This window comes from Pollicipes pollicipes, unplaced genomic scaffold (genome assembly GCF_011947565.3).
Source record: "Pollicipes pollicipes isolate AB1234 unplaced genomic scaffold, Ppol_2.1 Scaffold_3087;HRSCAF=3621_pilon_pilon_pilon, whole genome shotgun sequence".
NCBI classification, from domain to species: Eukaryota; Metazoa; Arthropoda; class Thecostraca; order Pollicipedomorpha; family Pollicipedidae; genus Pollicipes; species Pollicipes pollicipes.
Window position 1 is genome coordinate 866,903 of NW_023596225.1, and position 20,061 is coordinate 886,963.

Below are 20,061 nucleotides of genomic sequence, written 5' to 3' on the forward strand. Positions count from 1 at the left end.
GCTGAATATCAGTTAAACGTGTGCGCAGGTTTAGGTTTGGCAGCGTTTTAAGTCCTCTGGCTGCGACTTTCTACCCAATATGGTCAAGCTTGAATCAACTTATTCAACTCATGCTGGATCGCACTGTAGCGGCTGACAGCGCAGCGGAAGCTACGTGGGGGAAGCGGGACTGTTGGGCGCGATCGAGCATAGCTGCAGATGGTCGTCTGTTCCTCAAGTTTGGCGATGGCTGAAGGAGGAACTGCCTTGCCATCTCTGCAAGAGCAGAAAAATGTCATTTTTAAGCTTTCACAAACACCTTTGAAAACAGGGGCCACTTGGTAAGGAACGCTGATGTACACTTGTCATTTTATGCCCGTGTGCGCCATAAACGTACTATTGTACTTTCATCGGTGTACAAGTAGATTTAAGTGTGTGATTTGCTATTTGCAGTCTTGTGATTGTAATTGAGTTTTATTCTTGCAAGTTAGTTCTAATAAAAATTATTTCTGATATTCTAGCATTCATTATGTTGTTCTTGCTGTGGTGTTGCATTTCACCAATATACCACACAATGCCAGAACCTTTCTCGTGGTTAGACCAAGTGACAGTAATGCCATAGTTTTTTTGCAGTGGTTGTGCTGGCAGTGCACGCATTTGACACAAATACATTTGTTGAGGAGCAATTCAGATAGGAAAGGAAATCAGTAATGAGGACACCAAACCAACTTACTGATGGCAAGCACCTTATATTTTCTTCATTAAAAATGCTATTATGATCTTGGGATAAAAGTTTGAGAGGGTTCTGCTCACCTCCCCACATCATCTGTGCCTTGGAATCCAGGGCATGCTCCCATTGGTCCTAGTACCTTGTAGCTGCTCCAAACTGATATGATTGTTCCCATTGCTACTCCATTCTTCTCTGAGGTTGTCATAGCTTGCTGCTAACCCTCTCCAAGTCCTCCAAAATTGAAGGTGGTTTTTCAGGTTTGGAGATGGATAGATGAGTTGCTGTCACTTGGCAGCATATTAGGACTGGTGTATGTTCATTTCCATTGTTATATGATTGTCCTTTTGATTACATTCAGTCATTTTTTAAAGTTTCATATTGGTATATTTGTTCTTATTTTATATATTTATTATTGTCACTATATTGTTTAGTAACCACAACTCAAACTTTATCTTCCTTCATGGTGGCAAGGCTGCTTGTGAAATTGCATGCAGCCAGACAACTGGTGCCTGATCCAAAATTTCCTGTCATTGCATCAAAACCGTTTGGTTAAATTGTGTGCGGACAGCTGATAACTCCTCCAAAATTGTTCCAGTAGAATACCATTGTTACCTCTCCACCAACCTCAACTTGACTGCTGGGAATAACTGGGCCAGACCCTTGGTCTGCAATCATGTAAATGTCATATCAAACTCCTCTGTTGCCTGACTAACAACCAGTCCTTTTTCAACCCCATGACATGTAGATGCTGGTAGGGCTTTACTAATGTGCAACATGCCCTTAACATCATTTTATTGATTTTATACTTATTGTTGTTTGCTTTAAAAAATGTTGTATATTGGTGGCTTAATTCTGATTTTGTTTGCTGAAAAAATTTGAATGGCTGGCCTTATTCTGTTAGAGCAGTTGAGTATGTAAAAAGTGACATTTTTTTTTTGTAAGTCCTGGCATTGTATCTGTGAGCTATTGTGGTGTTATAAGTGTGCTTTTGGTGTTTTTATTTATGATGGAGTTAAGATACTAACTACATTTTGATGGAAAATACTCAAGACATCTTTAGACTATATGTCATAATACTTAATCCATATAACTTTGTATGGAGGTGCACAGCACATGATATATATTTGTTGAGCAGGAAATACAGTTCCTATCCTTGTCCATAAATATAGACAAAATGTGAGGAGTGAGGTCATGAAAGCACCCATGACTATTGCATTTCCTTCTGCACAACAAACTTTGATAGCTTTGGTGCTGGCATATACTATTTTTGAAAGTTATGAACACATCTAATGCAACTTGGATGATTACTTCCTTGTCCATTATTTTCTCCCTTTTTTCTTCTGTCATTGGAGTGGACAGCTTAAAACCATGGAAGTATATGGACATTAATAGCCCATAACCATAGTGTGCAGCTGTTGATTAAATGGTAGATAACATTGTTTTGTTGTGTTTTTGATGCAGCTGTTTGCAGAGTAAACACTGCTGTGGATTGCACATATATCAGAGAAAACTTCTGTCTGTGAGGCTTAAAGTTTTTGTCTTAAGATATTGTAATGGGTGCTATGGGATAGCACATTGTTAAAGGGAATATCCCACCTTTTTGTACTTTTCACTTGTTACATGCATTGTTAGATCAGACACATCAATTTTATCAGCTGTACCAGTTTCTCAAAGTCCTTCTAAATAGCCCATGATTTAAATTTGGAGTGGCCACTTGTGTGAGAAAAATCTTATTAATTCCCTACTTACTGCCAGGAAACAAATACATTTAATTTGGCTTACTTTTCCAATGTGTGTTTTCCATGATCTTTGCAACACATTAATGTGTGAAATGTTTGTGTAATAACTGCCATGATAGGTTGAAATCTGCTGTTTGGAAAGAAATATATGCAAACAGGAAGCAAATTGCAAGCAGGAAATATTCTGCAAATTCAATGAAGCATTATACTATGGCTTTGATTTCTGTCTTATAACATTTACCACACTGGCCCTTTCAAGGCACATTTTGGCTTTTGAAATAGGAGTATATCATGGTCCTTTGTGATGCATGGGTTCAAACTTCAACCAGTGTGCTTTTCACTAACAGTCTCTTGCCACCCTCTGCACCAATCACAAATATTCTTTTATTTGAGGAGGTGCACATGGTGGTTGTCATGCAAACAATGATCGCAACTGCAGGGAAGAAGCATGGTGCTGTTTTCAAAGCCATGAAAGCATAATTTGGAATAAAAGTTATTAGAACTGATGTCCTTATTATGTCTTGGCAATGCTGCAGTGGCACTACCCAGTGCTGTTATTAGACATAACTGATTGCTAGGTTGCACTAGAACATTTTTTAAGCACACCCCAGATATTGGACACTGCCTTTAACTGATCATCTTCACACTATTATATTTTTGATATTTTTATCATGTATGGCATGGCAGCTGAAAGGATATGACAAACCATTGCATGATCATCATTTCATTTGATGTGGTCATCATTATGATATTTATGATTTGTGATGGGCAATGGTTTCACTGTGCTTTGAACCATACAGTGTTATTTATTCTAAAATGTTGCACAATGATTATGGTACAACATCAGTAAGCTGTGCTAGCCTGATGCCACGTACTATGCCATGACTGGGCGGAGCACCGGTCCTTCGTGAAGTCGGGTGGCCGGTGCGAAACTGGGCTGCCAAAGCGTGATAGTACTTGCGATCTAGGGCGCAATTTAATGTTATGCCAAAACATGTGAACATAATGCTACATAGTGAACCATCTAATGAAGCATCAGGAGGAAATAAATGAGTCAAACAATGTATCGCTGTCCCAATTTAACACACCACATGTGGGTAAGTACACGATGCCCCGAACCCAACCGAACCCAACCGAACCCAACCGAACCCAACCGAACCCAACCGAACCCAACCGAACCCAACCGTACCGTACCGTACCGTACCGTACCGTACCGTACCGTACCGTACCGTACCGTACCGTACCGTACCGTACCGAACCGAACCGAACCGAACCGAACCGAACCGAACCGAACCGAACCGAAAACCGAACCGAACCCAACCCAACCGAACCAGATTGAACAGAAAGTAATTCGACCATGCCCTACTTCTGCCTCTACCCGTACCATTACCCCTACCCCTACCCACACATCCACACACCCGCACACCCATACTCATCCTTATACTCATACTCCTGCCCCTGCTGTTATCCTTGATCCTTCAAATACCTGTACCCTACCCATACCCAAACCCCTTATTCCCATACATACCCCTATCCATGCTCATGCCCCCACTTATACCCCTACCCCTATTCCTTCCCCTGTTCCCGATTCCTCCTATGCTATTTTCCGTTCTCATATGCCTCCTGGACCCACATATTCACCTAGTTCCCCTCGAACCCAACACTGACAGTGATATGTAAAACTACACCATATCCCCTGTAAACTCGCTGTTACTAACCCATTGCGTCTCTTTTCATCGGTCCGCACCCAGCTTTCCAAGCTTCGTTCCTAACCCGTTGTGTAGCTAGTGTATAAAACTACGCGCTATCTCCCTCCCCCTAACTCATTGCTACCTGTTGGCATGTATAGTTATCGTCCCCCACCAAATTGAGTTCGCGCATGGGAACGAAGCCGGCCTTGGCTATTTCACGAATGTTTTTCTTCACGACTGGAGCCATCAGCAGCTTCGGGTTGGGCTTTAGACTGGAGCCATCTTCCGCGACTGGCTTCGGTTTATACTTTGTGCCGTCACAAACAGATGGCTTGTGGCCTTATGGAATTTCTGCAACTGGCGTCAGCTTTGAACAATTGTCAAATTATTACTCCTTGTCGGCCTTACGGCAGTCTTGAACTGGCTTCGGTTTGTTCATGGTGATTTTTCACTGCATTAGCTTTTACTTCACATAAAGATTCCTGCCTGTCCGGTCATCACAAAGAACCCCAGTTTGTTTTTAGGCCGCGACGCATTCGTGGCTGAAACCCAGAAACAAACTGCTCATTCTTGGACCAACTAACACCTGATGACGGGCAGAAACCTCACTGAACGGCATGTGTTCACGCTAGATGAGGATGACAGTCCGAATAATCTTCCATCCATGATGCATTGCCATTGTCTCAAGACATTGCACACACCCATGATGATAGTTTGTTGTCCGCACAGTTTTGGGAGGAACACAAATGTTTTTGGTCTTGCGCATCAACACCGTACTCTAATTTGGCTTTGGCTTTGCCGAGTGACTTCTCTTAGCTGATGGGTTCGGCTTCAGATAGGCGTTTTCCAATTTCGAAGCTGCTGCCTTTGGCTTCGGATTCGCGTGCGCATAGTTCGAAGCTACCGGCCACTGACCACTGACTTTGGATTCACGACTTCATGATTTCCAAATATGAAGCAATAGACTACAACTTGTTTTTCGCTGTTCGTACTTTGAAACCGCCGGTTGCGACTTTGGCCTCGTGTCCCGTCTAGGCTTTGGATTCGGCTTCGAAGCCAGAAGCCTGACATCAACCCCATACCTGAAGACCCATGTAGCCGACCGTTGTCCCATTGGTGTGTAACACATGCCAAAGTTTAACCTTTTTCTCTTCTGTTTGACTGCCAATCAATGGTCGGGGATGCATGTCGCGGCCGTCTGACATCGTGCCAGTATTGTCCTGTTGGCAAACACCGACAAGTTGAGATCGTAATTATTTTATGCGGGGTGTAAAATAATGCAATTTTCGGTCAGGTAGATGTTTTTATTGTTGTAAGTATTGTGTACCCTAAAAAAGCCACCTCACACGTATAGTTGTAGGCTGATAGCGTGGGTGACTTATTTCGCGCTGGAGGTTTGTCACATTCTTCTGCATTCCCTGTTTTATTCTGATTCCCGATGTGGGCAGAATGACAGTATTTGTTTGCTGTCAACATTCTTGCAGTCAGGTTGAGTATGATTTGTATGCTTTGCCACTAATACCTTTTTCTTTATGTGTTGCAGGTACCTGATTGATACTGTGTGGTTCAAGCAGTGGAAGCGCTATGTGGGATATGAAGAAAGGGATACGGCACTGATGGGCCAGCCTTCGGCATTCCCTGGCCCCATTGACAATTCTCCTCTTATGAAAGGTATGGGTGACACTGCCTGCTCACATGCCGTGTGTTCGGTGCTCATCTTCATGTGCGCAGAACATGCGTCTGTGGCTCTGATGTCAGCATCCAGAGCCATGGTCATGAAGGTGCACTCCCTCTGTCATAATGCAGTCTCTCCCCCTTACTGGTGCCATCTCAGGTGTCATTCTGACCACCCCAGCAGCCGCGCGGGTCTCCACAACCACGGTCCGTAAGTGATCCATCTGTAACCATGTGCCATCCTGCACCAGCTCCCAGATCATAACATCCACTTGTCCCACAGTGGCATCCGGGACGCGCGTGATCCATCAGTACTTAACAGCCCATGGCAGGCCTGTTGCAGCTCCTGGGTAGCGTATAGCAGCTGACAGGGGTTAGCGTACCCCCGGCGCGCATTAGCCCGGGCCAGCAGCAGTTCCTTGGGCTCGTAACAGTGCTGGGCGCGTGCACTGCAGAGGACGACAGCGGTGACATCAACGACCAGATGCTGGACTCAGTCGACTACGAGCTGCTGCCGGAGGAGGCCTGGAACCGTCTGCAGCAGTGGTACACTCTCGCCGCCGGCCAGCGGCCCATCGCTCGCAAGGTCAGCTCCCCCCCCCCCGGGCCGCGTGTATGGGACGGTCCCCCAGGGAGGTCAATCCTTGCTTGGGTCAGCAGGCCGCTCCCCCGCTCGGAAATGTCCCGGGGCAGGGGATGGCACCATGATGGGTTCAGGGCGATGACGTGGGACCTTCTGTCGTCGAGGAATACCCGTTGCATTGAAGGGCGTTACCCGTGCCGGAGTGGCATCCCTCCCACACGGCACGCACGCAGGCATCTAGTGTGATGTTATAACGGTATCATGTTTTGTTTCGTTTTGTTGTGGTATTTGGCTACTGACAAAGCTACTTTGTTTACGCAGGTCATCGAGAGTGGTGTTTTTATGAAGCAAACTAAAGTGGAAGTGTACCTTTTGGAGTTGAAGCTATGCGAGAACTCTAACTTGGACCATCAGATAACGAAGGCATTTAGTAAAGAAGACACTATTGGTAAGTTTGGATGCGTCTACAAGTATCTTGCCCAATGTTAAAAAAATACTTCATGAGCTTAAAATCGCGCTTGTGGGGTACCGTAAAACAAAAGCGTGCATGAGATTCAATACCTCCATCCACGCAGTAGGCGGTGTTTGTGCACTGCTGGGTTATGACGCTTAGCCATGGTCGTCAGTTATGGATAGCATTGTGTTTTAGGTTAGAGGGCGGAAGTTAGTAGTTGATATGGTGCACTCATGCCATGTTCCGCACATCCTTGAGTTCAAGAAATGCTTTGGCTTGTGTATCGCCACCCAATGGTCGCAATGTACGCTGACGCATGCCAAGTCCATATCATTGCTTGTCGTGCGCACTCTCGAAGGTCCTGGTGCTGTGGCGATGGCTGCGTCGTCTCCTTCACGGAACCTGATCCATATCTGCACCGATAGTTGTATTCCACTCGTCACGCTGTATCGACGAGGACTGAGTCGCCGGTTATCATGTTGGTCTCAAAAGTCGTCACACCCCGCTGGCATCAAGTGCAGATAGACCAAAGGCCTGCCATACAAAATCAGTGCAGATAGACCAAAGGCCTGCCATACAAAATCAGTGCTTGACAGTGCTGTAATGTTAGTGGTAAAATGGGCATGACGCTGAAATGGAGGATAAGTGATTAAATGGAGAACTAGACATGGCGCTGAAATGGAGGATTAGTGCTGAAATGGAGAACCAGACATGGTGCTGACATGGAGAGCGAGCGAGCGGGCGGGGCTCGTGCGCTGGCGTGGCCGGCCGTGTGCGTGTCTCCCCGGACCCATCCAGCGCCGGGTCGCCAGGTGACCTGGAGCGGACGATGCGCGAGCTGTTCGACGCGCCAACCGGGCGCGAGTCGCGCGTCTGGAATCGCTACACGACCAACACGTACGAGCAGCTGGCCGACCGGCAGGCCACCATCAGCAGCGCCGGCCTCTATGTCGGCCAGATCATCGTGCTGGAGGTGCAGAACGAGGACGGCACCTGGCCGCGACCTCGACCTAGGTCAGTGGGCCGCCGATGGCGCGCCGGCCACGTGGCTGTATCGGAAGGCGACTCGTGCGAGGAGCACAGTCTGACTGTGCTTGTCACTGTGGCGTCCAGGAGTCATCTGTGAAATGCGTCGAGTGCACGGTATGCTCAGCATTGAGCTCCATCTGGACGCTGGACCGCACGGATCGTGGCTCAGTGGCTCATGCGGGTGAGATTGACGTGTCTCGAGGAGGAAGAGGGGGGTGTTGGGGAGGGAAGGGGTTGATGCACCTGTTGACGTGGTTCAGGGATGGGGATGGGTGGTGCGCCCGCGCTCCGTGACGTGACGCGACCGCCTCTGGTTGGCAGCTCCTCCGGCGCGCTCAGCTCGCTCTCCAACGGCTCCATGGACACCAGGTCCACCTCGTCTTCCATGTGAGCAGGGAGCGGGGCTGGCCAGCAGGGCCGACGCTGCTAGTTGGGCGTCTCACTCCGTCGTCCTGGCCGCGTTATGCCGCTAGTTGGGCGCCTCGCTGCGTCGCCCTGGCCGCGTGATGCCGCTGGTTGGGCGCCTCACTGCGTCGCCTTGGCCGCGTGATGCCGCTAGTTGGGCGTCTCACTGCGTCGCCCTGGCCGCGTTATGCTCTATTTAGTTGTGCGTCGAGCGTTCTGCGTGGCTTGTAGGGCACGGTCGGCCCGGACGCGCGCGTGTGTGTAACGCCGCCTCCGCGTCTGTGGTTGTATTTACTTGTGGGCGCGCCCACGCATCCCTGTTGGCCTGTCATGATGTATCTTGTCTTGTCTTGCCATTCGCCGTGATGTAGGCAGTATGATGGTGGTGAGGTTTATACGAGGTTTATGACGGCCGGTAACGTGGGGCGACCCATGGCCAGTGCAGTCAGCGCGCCCGTAAGCCCGGATCGTCACTACAACGGCGCCTAATTATGGCGCGGGATTCGTGTTGACTGGCCACCTGTGGCGCGGCAGGATGACTCGATACGGCTACGGCTCGGCCTCGCCGTCGGGCGGCGGCCACCAGCCGGGCCTGTGCGGCCTCTCCAACCTGGGCAACACGTGCTTCATGAGCTCGGTGCTGCAGTGCCTGTCCAACACGCCGCCGCTGTCGCTCTACTTCACCGAGAACCGACACCTGGCCGAGCTCAACACCGACAACCCGCTGGGCATGCGCGGCGAGATCGCGCGTGCCTTCGGCAGCCTCGTGCAGGAGATGTGGAGCGGCCGCCACCAGTCGACTGTGCCGCGCACGTTCAAGGTACCTGGTGCCCTCTAGGTGCACACCCTGCGGGGGGTACCACCAGCGGGGAGGCCGTGTCTGGCGGGCGTTGGTTTTGCTTGCGCCGTCAGACGCCTGTTTAAGTGTGGGCTGTGTCCTCGACAGCCGGTTCCCATGAACTGTGGCCGCGCGGCGCGGGCAGCTACACGCGGTGATCATAACACGTTTTCCGTGTGAGGCTCGCGGTACCTCTGCGTGCGTTTGCTGAGTCCCCGCGTAGAAGGCGGGATGAGGGAGACCACTGTAAAACATGACAGGGTTAAGGAGCACAAACACAGAGTGTACGCGGTCTGGAGTTTTGGTGATCCTCTGATGCACTGATATGGATGCTGTGTGAACGCGCAGCGATGGCGGATCGTGGCCGGAATGCGAGTAATCACAAGAGGGTGCTGGCCGCGTTGTGTGGTGTACGTACGCCATAATCACCTCTTAATTCCATTCAGTCTCCGGGGCCAGCGGTATGTTTGCACATTTGGACGTATGCAACATGCATACGATAAAATGCCGTTACAAGGGGGAGTGCGGAGGTCAATGCTAACGGCGCACCGGGCCCGCAGCACCAGGTGTCGCGGTTCGCACCGCAGTTCTCCGGCTACCAGCAGCACGACTCGCAGGAGATGCTCACCTTCATCCTGGACGCGCTGCACGAGGATCTCAACCGCATCCACAAGAAGCCGTACATCGAGCTCAAGGACTCGGGCGGCCGGCCCGACTCGGTGAGTACGGCGCGGCTGGACGCGCAGCTTCCCTTCGCCAGCGGACTGAGCAGCGCAGTATGCCTGCAGTCCTGCAGTCTTGATGCCTTGAGTTGTGTTTTTCTTTTCGCTACAGCTCGCGGTGTGCGGGCTCATCGTTACCAAGCCTTGCTGAAGTACTGCGCGGCGGCGTCTGCTCTCCGGCCCCGTGACGAAGGAAGCGCCCCAGGCGCAGCGCGTGGCCGTGCGCGCCTGCGGACCCCGCCCAGCGCTCACACGTCGCTGCTGCGCGCCAACAGGAGGTGGCGGCCGAGGCTTGGGAGAACTACCGCAAGCGCAACAGCTCCGTCATCGTGGACATGTTCCACGGCCTGTTGAAGTCCACCGTGGTGTGCCCCGAGTGCGCCAAGGTGTCCGTCACGTTCGACCCGCACTGCATGCTGCAGCTGCCCCTGCCGGTCAAGCGCGAACGTAATATCGAGGTCAGTCTCGCGGCCAGCTGGTCGGGGTCACTGTCTGCACCGGGTCACCCAGCTGGTCGCGGCCACTGTCGCCCAGCGCCGCGCTACCGGTGGTTCGGCGGTCGCGGTATGGTCGTCTCGCATGTTTGTGGGTCTCACTCGTGTCTTTTCATGCTGTCTTGCTATTACAGTCGGCTCTACGAAGTGCACCTCTCCCGCTTTGGAGATGTCCAAAGGCATGTCTGTGACGGCAGCAGCACCAAAACAGCAGTTTGCCCCTGCGACGTTCCGCTTAAGACACAGGGCCCCACCTGAGCTCGCTCGCGATCGACACTGACTAGCATATGTCAGGCGAGTTAGCGTGAGTGACATGTGGCATGCGTCGCTCCCTGTCGCCGGACGGCGGCGGCCGTCGCGTGACGGACGACGCTCGCTCGCGGCAGGTGCGTCTGGTGTGGGCTGATCCCAGTCGGAGGCCCATCACCTACAAGGTGACGGTGCCGAAGCAGGGCTCGGTGGCCGACCTGTGCCGCGCTCTGGAGCGGCTGGCGCTCGTGCCCCATCAGTGTCTGGTGGTCGCTGATGTGTACAACAGCAAGTTCCACAAGATCTTCACCGACGCCGACCCGCTCAAGGACATCAACGACAAGGACACCATCTGCGCGTGAGTCGCTGCGGATGTTCGAGTGTATGGCAGAATGAATGTATAATATATATATATATATATATATATATATATATATATATATATATATATGCACACTATTGAAAAGAATGACATTTGTCTTGCTTTGGCTAGCGTCGGGTTAAGTTTTTGGACCTTTCGAACGGTGCTTGTGACATGGTCTGTGAGATCAAAAAGTGGCTCATCGAGAGGCATGTGCCATTTTATAGATTCGTGGATTCGATGCATCTTCTATCGTTTCACGAAAGCGCACCTGGCTCTTCTGTTCATGTCGGCGATAACCACATTACAAATCAGAACATGAAATACGGGCGTACAAACAACAATAGACTCCTTTGGTTGCATTGTGTTATGTTAATAATGGACTCTGCATGGCTGGTAGATGATTTTTTTTTGCCAAGCCAAAAAAAAGTTATCCCATGAGAATGCCATAGCTATTTGTATGCCCGTGATTTATGTTCTAGTCTTTAATGTGTCAGTCGCTGACATGAGATGAAGAGCTAGATGTTGCTTTTGAAGATGGATAGGGGAGGCATCCGAAACTTGCCACACGTGCACCAGGTGGCCGCCGGACGTCGGCCGCAGCCTGGCGAGCCTGACAAACACACGTGTGTGATGGCCGGGCCAGTGCCGTGCCGCGGTCGGGCCGACCGCATGCGGAGAGCGAGCCGGAGCAGCCCACGGCGGCGCTGTAGCGCGAGGGCTGGCAGGGCCGCTCTGGCCGACTGGCCGCGCCGGCGGAGTGAGCGGGCGAGCTGTGAGCTGTGAGCTGTGAGCTGCTGAGCTGGCGTGAGCGGGTGGCCGTATGCCGCAGGTACGAGGTGTCGCCGCCCTCCTCTGGCCTGCTGCCGCAGCCGGTGTACGTGGGCCGCGGCGAGGGCGGTAAGGTGGGCACGCCGTTCTTCGTGTGCGTGCGCCGGGACAAGACCAGCTACGCCGACCTGGTGGCGCTGGTCGAGCACGCCATGTCGCGCTACGTGCGTCCCATCAGCAGCGCCGACTGGTGGACCGGCCCGCCCGACGGTGGGTTACGGGCCGGCGCCGCCCGCCGAGCGTCGGCCGCGCCGCCGCCGCGGTCGGCAGGCCGGCGGCGGCGGCGCGGCCGCACTGCCACCGGCCGCCAGGCGATTGCCTGCGGCAGGCGGCGTTTGGGGAGAGTTTGACGTGCATGTCGGTGTGATGTAGGGTGCGCGAGGCTTTGTCTTTGTGACCGCTGCCGGTCAGCGTGTAGCGGTACAATGTCAAGCCTATCTCGTCGTCACTGCTGGTAACGAAGTCTGAGGAGACTCGTTTATTTGGGTCGCACGTAGCGCCATCACCTTCCTGGAGCACATCGCAGACTAGCTCGTGACCGTGACCTGTCCGCTCCCTTTCAACCCATGCAGGGCCTAAAACTCAGACAATCATCGCGTCTTGCTGCTGTATCTATGCGGCCTTTACGTCATCGTCGCCTTCCTGCTTCCGCTCCGCACATGGGAAGCCTCATTACCTTGGGCTGTCTGCCCGTGTGGACTTGAAGCTGCTCCCGGAGCACCTGTGGCGCGAGTGTGTGCCGCCACACCGCCGCTGACGCCCGTGCGCCGGCAGCCGTGCCCAACGGCATGTCCGCCTGCTCGTCCGAGGACGAGGCCGAGCCGGACGAGCGCGACGAGCCGATGGAGGCGGCGAAGGCGGCCGCGCCGCCGCCGTTCCGGCTGCAGCTGGTCAACAGCAGCGGCAACACGTGCCTGGCGCGCCTGGAGCCGGCCGAGCCGGACCGGCCGCTGGCGCTCGCCGACGGCGCCGTCGTGGAGGCGCTCTGGCAACCGGCCGCATTCGCCGCCGCCGTCGACACGCTCGAGGCCGAGGCGCGCGACGAGCACGAGTCGGTGCACGCGCGGCCGGCGGCGCGCCGCCCCTGCATTCAGCTCAGCGACTGCCTCGAGCTCTTCACCACCATCGAGAAGCTGGGCATCAATGACGCCTGGTTAGTGGAGGCGGCGGCGCGTGCCGGAGTGCCGGGGCGTCGGGTGGGAAGGAGCGCAGCTTGGTCACTGGAGCATTTGCCTGTGGTGTGTCATGAAACTCGACAGGCTGCCTCGGCACTGGATGTCACCTGCTGTTTGGCACGTGCTGTCATTTCGCCGCAATTTTGGTAGAATGGCATAGCATCTGATCGCTTGCATTACAAAACTGGTGACATTACAAAACGGTTGTTCGCGGGCATGGCAACTGGTTCTTACTGTCAGTCTTTTTGAGATGCGACTGGTTTTTCGGGCCGAAAATCCATGCTTGATTTTGTAAGATGGGCTGGATTGTAAGGCGAGTCCAAAGTTGTTCAGACGCGAGCCTCGTGCAGCCGTCACTGGGTGACCGTCCTCACTGTGGGCCCCAGTCGATACCGACGGTCGTGTCCCGCCGCGCAGGTACTGTCCGGACTGCAAGAAGCACCAGGAGGCGACCAAGAAGTTCGACCTGTGGAGCCTGCCTGACGTGCTGATCGTGCACCTGAAGCGCTTCTCGTACACGCGCATCTTCCGCGACAAGATCGACACGCTGGTGGAGTTCCCGACGCGCGGCCTCGACATGCGCCGCCACCTGCTGGACCCCAACCAGCCCAACTCCACCTACGACCTGATTGGCGTGTCCAACCATTACGGCGGCATGGGCGGTGGTCACTGTGAGTGGAGCGGCGCCGCAGAGCCGGGCGCGGGCGGACGCCGGCTCGAGAGGAGCGCCACGGAGGGGGGGGGGGGGGCGCAGGGGTGGCGATGGACGCGTCACCTGGCTGGCCGCGGGGGTGGCGGCACTGACGAGGTGGCTGACGGACAGGACTGGGGGTGGATGGGGGCACCGCCAGAAGCCAGAGGCCCAGAGGTCCAGGGATCAGAGGCCAGAGGTCAGAGGGCTAGAGGCCGTCGGTTCTGAGGTCATCAGGGTTGGCGTGAGCCCACGGTCGGTGGCGCCGGTCCGACTGTCCGCCGCTGTTCTTAGTCGGCTGCGGGGGATGCCCGGAGACGCGGGTGAACGGGAGCAGAGCAGAGTGCGTGGGGAGCCCTCGCGCCCGGCCGGACTCGGCTGGGCCCGGTGGCGCGTCGGCGGCCCGCTGACCCGACTGCACGCGGCCACCGGCTGGGGTGGGAGCACACTTCATGTCTTGGCTTGCGGACACAACCGTTTCGCACGTGTGCCGTGAGGCGTTCCAGGGGATACCCAATGACTTTGCTAAGATGACGCCGCCCTGACGTTTGTCAGTGCGGAAGGCGGACCTGTCTATTACGTAAACGATTCCCGGCCGTGTGGATATCGCTAAGCTCCGAGGTCATATTGTGGCAGAAGTGTGGTTTCGTACCTTGCGAGACCGTGCCTGTCATCAATTCCAGGCGGCCGTCGTCACCGCCTCTTGTCTGCGAAAACTTTGCGTTTGTCATTTATTCCGCATTCCCGTGAAAGTCAATGGTTGCGAGTCTTACCAAGTGCATGCTATTTTAACGCAGAAAGTTCAGCGAGATCGTGGGCTTTTCGTTTTATTTTGGGTGTAGCTAACCAAACTGACAGCAGTCTTGCCTGGGTAATAGCCAGATTTGCGTGTGACAAGGAAGGGTGGTAAATCCATATAAATGAAGTGTGGTAAATCCAAATAAAAATGGAAGTGATTGGTAAATCACTGCCGTGAAAGCAAAGCGGTCGCTACGAACCGAGTGTCAGTCTAAACATTGCACAGCTGTCACGAAATGAACACGAAGCTGGCATTTGCTTCATTACTAAAACTTGCATTTTCATAGAATTTGTCGACATTTTTGCAGTCAAGTCGTATGTGTATTGTTTAAACGCTCTGCTTTTCCGTGGAAAATGTCTTCCGGTGAAAACTGTATTGTCGGTAGGCTGGTAAGACATTACCCGGGTGACTGAAGGTACCAGGACGATCGTGCATTTTAAGATGAGGTATTACAATAGCTTACCTCGTTTTAGGGGCCTTACCAGAAATCTATTCTACCTATGATGTACCTACGTTTTCGGTAACATTAACATTTTCTCTCCCGCTATTTACCATGTTCAGAATCCTGATTACTGCGTGGAAAGGAAACGTTGGAATGGGAGGCTGCGTATTACACTTGCACCACGCAAACGCAAGCGTCGTTCTGGACCAGCAGCCACCGCTAGACAAATCAAAAGTTTGGCAAATGCACAAGCTAGACAGCACTGTCTGTTCTTTTTGCCATGCAAAGGAGAAATTCGTGCCGTTGCCGCGTTGTGAGATGTGTGCGCGGCGAGGTTCGATTGTGATGACGATAATTTGGGTCTTGGGGTGCGCTGGCTGCATTGGTCGCAAGACCCCAGCATCCGAACAATTACCTGGCGCCGTCTCGGTCAGCCAACGCACGTGACTTCTCCCTCGGTACGTTACAGACACGGCGTACTGCAAACACCGTGACGACGGCCGCTGGTACTACTTCGACGACAGCGCGGTGACTGAGGCCAGCGAGGAAGCCGTCTGTGTACGTACCGGCGCCGGATCACGGCGCACTTGGCTGGGGGTCTGATCCGCGCTCCACGGTCGCCGTGGGTGTCGCTGTGCCATTGTCGCGGCGCACTTGGCTGGGGGTCTGATCCCCGCTCCACGGTCGCCGTGGGTGTCGCTGTGCCAATGTCGCGGCGCACTTGGCTGGGGGTCTGATCCCCGCTCCACGGTCGCCGTGGGTGTTGCTGTGCCATTGTCGCGGCGCACCTGGCTGAGGGTCTGATCCCCGCTCCACGGTCGCCGTGGGTGTCGCTGTGCCATTGTCGTGGCGCACTTGGCTGGGGGTCTGATCCCCGCTCCACGGTCGCCGTGGGTGTCGCTGTGTCGCATTGTCGCGGCGCACTTGGCAGGGGGTCTGATCCCCGCTCCACGGTCGCCGTGGGTGTCGCTGTGCCATTGTCGCGGCGCACTTGGCTGGGGGTCTGATCCCCGCTCCACGATCGCCGTGGGTGTTGCTGTGCCATTGTCGCGGCGCACCTGGCTGGGGGTCTGATCCCCGCTCCACGGTCGCCGTGGGTGTCGCTGTGCCAATGTCGCGGCGCACTTGGCAGGGGGTCTGATCCCCGCTCCACGGTCGCCGTGGGTGTTGCTGTGCCATTGTCGCGGCCCACTTGACTGGGGATCTGATCCCCGCCCCACGGTCGCCGTGGGTTTTGCTGTGCCATTGTCGCGGCGCACCTGGTTGGGGGTCTGATCCCCGCTCCACGGTCGCCGTGGGTGTCGCTGTGCCAATGTCCACTCACTCATGGATGTTGGCTCTCTTTTCTCATGGTGATGCATGGGACAGCAGCGTACCACTGGGGTTACCAGCTGGGCAGGTTTTCGTAAATGGCGACCTTTTGATGATGTAGTTGTGACCTATGCTTTTCCAAGAGTTCGTATCGTAGTTTATGTCCTACCGATTTTCTTCCCGAACAAACCTGACACCCCATTCCGTCTGCTATTGAGATGAACACGCCACCGCCACTGCCAGTTGATTCGCCAGCTCGTCAGTGAATAAATCAGCGTCGTATATCGTAGATAGCTACCGATCGCCGATGATATTCGTATCGGGTCTGTTGCGAGAGCAGTGGCGGACGTCTGACCGACCACTTGCGGTGCCCGCAGTCGAAGGCGGCCTACGTGCTGTTTTACATGCGGCGCGAGCCTCAGAGCGTCGCCTGTCGGCCGCCGCCGCCGCCGCCGGCCACCGTCGTCTCCAACGGGCTGGCCGACGACTCGGGCGACGACATGGACTACAGCTAGTGGCGGTCGGCCGGCGGACTGCGGCCGGCCGGCCGGCGCGGCCCCGCCGGGCGCCGCCGGGGCTGGCGGCAGCGCCAGCTCGGCTCAGACGGCGGGGCGCGCCCGGTCGGCGAGGAGCGCCGCCGGCCCCGGCGGTCGGCGGCGCGCTCCGGTAGTGAGGAGTGAGATTGGCGCGCGGGTGGCGGACGCGGCGCCCGGCCGAGCCCGCCGACCGCCGGCGGTCGGCAGCGAGCGGGCTGGCGTGGCGGCCAGCTCGCTCCCGTGACACCTGAACGGTTGTGTCCGGCCCGGACCGGGATTTTAGCACTGCGGTGCGATACCTTCGGGGAGTGTTCGTCTCCTGTACCTCGGTAGGGAAGCCTGGATCCGAACCAGCGACGTCACCGATCTGTTATTTATTTCCGTTATGATTTATGGCTAAATACATGTTATCATTTAATGGTGATGCCAGTGTGTGCCACCCGCGGATCTTCTATGTATCACGAGTTGATAGTGCATCAAATGCACGGCTCGGACCTTTGGTCGGTCAGCGGCCGCCAGCGGCGGCAACCAGGTCGCATTGGGCGAGATCCTGCAGTGCACATTGTGCATAACCACAACTGCCCCTGTAGACGGAGCGGAACGAGTGGCCCTAAATTTGAGCGGGCCGTGATCGGAAGTCGAGCTGGAGCGTTTCTAAACCAAACTCAAATGATAATCTTGTATTCTGCTGACAAATTGCACGATCAGTGACATGGTCAGACAAATCCAGTGGTTCGAGCGCAGGTATGGGCAATGCTACCGCACCACGGTGCCTCGTTTCCAACAACTTTGGTAAAGTGGCGACGTGGCGCATAAGCTCTGATGGCATCTGAAAAACTGCGCCACTTTGCGCCATCCCCCCCCCCCCCCCCCTGCTACACACCTTCAGTAAACTGAGCAGCGAGGAGAGTCTGCGGTCAGCAGCTCAGCCGTGCGCCCGGGCCGCCGTCCTCTGCCGTATTCCGCCGCTGAAACCGCTCCAACTTCCAGCTGAGCCTGGGTCGAGGGGCGGGGGGCGACGCCTCGGCGCTGCCAACGATGCAGGGTGGGCCTCAGTGATCGTGGCTGTGGTCGTGGTCGTGGCCGTGGCCTTTGTCGTGGCCTTTGTCGTGGTCGTGGCCGTGGTCGTGGCCGTGGTCGTGGTGGTCGTCAAGGTGGTCAGCCTCGCAGTCGCAGTCCGTTTCGTCGGGGCCGTGACAATGCCGGTGCGGGTGTTCCTCGTCGCACCCCGGATCGATAAGGTGATCTGAAACGGAGGGGGCGTTAGCGGCGCTGGCCCCGGCCGCCACCTGACGAGACCAGCGACACCGACGACGACGCGCTATCCACTCCGGCTAGTGCAGCGTTTGCAGCCCACGCTAGACGCAATGTTCTGCACAGCGCGTGTGTGAGGAGGCTTTTGTGGGAACAACGGCTGCAAGCTGCCGTGCAGACCGGGATGCATTGCGGCTGTCGAAAGTCAGACGCCGGACAATTTGGTTCCTCCGCCTATTACCTTCAGACCATGCCAACGACCCGAGAAAGTCGTCGAAGGTCGAACCGTACCTGCATGCGTGGCCATGATGAAGCACACCAGGAGCAAGGCAACGATGACTGCCGTCTTCATCTTCGGCTCAAGCTTCGGGACTCGGGACTCGAATGACTGGGGTTATGAGTCTCGCCCGGTCTTATATACTCGTAGTTGCACACGTCTTAGGGATCACGATTTCCAGGAGTTTCTCAGTCATCGTGGCTTGGAGGACTTCCAAATAAAGCCTACGTTGTTGTTGCCCAGCGGCGCGTGCACTGGAGGAAAAGAAGGAGGTACAGGTAATGTTGGTGTCACGTGCGTTGGAAAACATAACATTGGGCTAGGTTTTGCTCATGGTGTTGAATCGAAAGGAACGAAATCTAACTGCGGTTAGATTATCTGCAGGGTCCGGGATCCTTTCTTTCAACGGGGACCATCTCCCGCTGATATGGCAGCGAACTTGACCATGGAGCATTGATGAGTTATGTAAATTCGGAAAAAGCCTTGGGATTTCCAAGCTGGATTGTCCTATCCCTTGCTTCGCTGGAACTGATAAGCTTCGAGCCATCGGTAACAGGTAAGCCGTGGAGCCGGTCTTGCACTAACCCTCTCGTTAAGTGCTCTCAGGAAAGGCCCGTGCAGCTGCACTGAGGGCACAAGGCCTCATCAGCGGTCCGTGGCAGAAAGCGCTGTGTTGAAGCAATGGGTGGGTTTCGTAGCAGGTCGTGCGGGTCTCAAGCTGGGATGAGTGTTCACGTGGCGATTGGCGTGATGCGGTATGTCGCGCATTATTTGGGAAATCCACATGGCTTCCGCAGTGACCATTACATGTCATACGCAAAAGCTCCGCAGTAAATAACTCACGCTGCGATACAGTAGCTGCGTTCGGCAGCAACCAACCTACGCTACAATACAGCAGTTGCGTTTCGCGGTCACCAACTTGCGCTGCGTTGCAGTGGCAACGTTCCACAGCAGCTAACTTACGTTACGAACTAGGCGTGAGGGATGCCTCCAGCCTCGCAGTCCCAAACTGAGTGGAGCTTACGCTCTCTCTGAACAGCAGTGGTCCAGGGCCACGCTCCCTGTTGGTACTGTCTGCGGCGAGCCTGGCCACCAGGCAACAGAACCAGACGGTCCCGAAACACCGACGCGCAGCCTCTTGTCAAACGCGCCAACGTTTGTTGACTCACACCGGTTTTTGACCATGATGTTGACTGATGCTACTGTTGGATGGTACTGACGTTTGGCCGCACGACCTGCGGCTGACGTGGATGTGCTAAAATGACGACGAAAACGGCCATAGCAGTTACAGATGTCATGCAAAAACCTATAAAAAATCACCATCGTTACCCATTGCAGTAGCGCACAGTTTAATCAGTCCACACATGTCAGTGTCTTCGCCAGGCAGGCCATACGGCTCGAGAATGCCTGTTGAGGAGAACACGTCACGGGTAGCCAGCGACACCACGCTATATATCAGTCACGTCACGGGTAGCCAGCGACACCACGTTATATATCAGTCGTTTGACGTTGACGTTCGTCATGAGAGTACCAGAGCCCTGGAAGGGCGGGGGGGGGGGGGGACGCAGCGTGGCCTGCTGAACCCATATTGTAGGTGTAGGTGGGTTCACACACTGGTATTAACATGGTCAACTCATGTTTGCCTGGGAACATGCGAATGCAGTCATAATCGATTAATTAGCATATGTTACATAGTTTTGAACTTGCGCGCTCGCAAGTCTTGGAAACAAAGACGTTAACACCCCGCGTTGCAGTTTCCGTAGGCTGCGCTGCGTCGGTTCTGCAGCTAACACTGGG

General features: G+C 54.6%; 2 protein-coding genes across 2 annotated transcripts; one reads left to right on the plus strand and one right to left on the minus strand.

Moving 5' to 3' along the window:
* Positions 1 to 137: 137 nt before the first annotated feature.
* LOC119089643 (ubiquitin carboxyl-terminal hydrolase 15) lies at positions 138 to 16,746 on the plus strand. The gene is made up of 15 exons (XM_037212431.1): positions 138 to 320; positions 5,683 to 5,810; positions 6,269 to 6,399; positions 6,718 to 6,844; positions 7,663 to 7,864; positions 8,201 to 8,266; positions 8,819 to 9,104; positions 9,683 to 9,841; positions 10,120 to 10,302; positions 10,725 to 10,945; positions 11,781 to 11,989; positions 12,554 to 12,932; positions 13,372 to 13,625; positions 15,356 to 15,444; positions 16,575 to 16,746. Exons 1-15 carry the CDS (start codon positions 199 to 201, stop codon positions 16,710 to 16,712), a joined length of 2,694 nt encoding a protein of 897 aa, XP_037068326.1. The 5' UTR covers positions 138 to 198; the 3' UTR covers positions 16,713 to 16,746.
* A 652-nt stretch (positions 16,747 to 17,398) lies between these two features.
* Positions 17,399 to 18,362, minus strand: LOC119089637 (protein catecholamines up). Its single transcript, XM_037212424.1, has 2 exons — positions 18,279 to 18,362; positions 17,399 to 17,979 (listed from the first exon to the last, which is right to left on the minus strand). The coding sequence occupies exons 1-2, from the start codon at positions 18,337 to 18,339 to the stop codon at positions 17,786 to 17,788; spliced, it is 255 nt and encodes an 84-aa protein (XP_037068319.1). The 5' UTR covers positions 18,340 to 18,362; the 3' UTR covers positions 17,399 to 17,785.
* Positions 18,363 to 20,061: the final 1,699 nt, after the last annotated feature.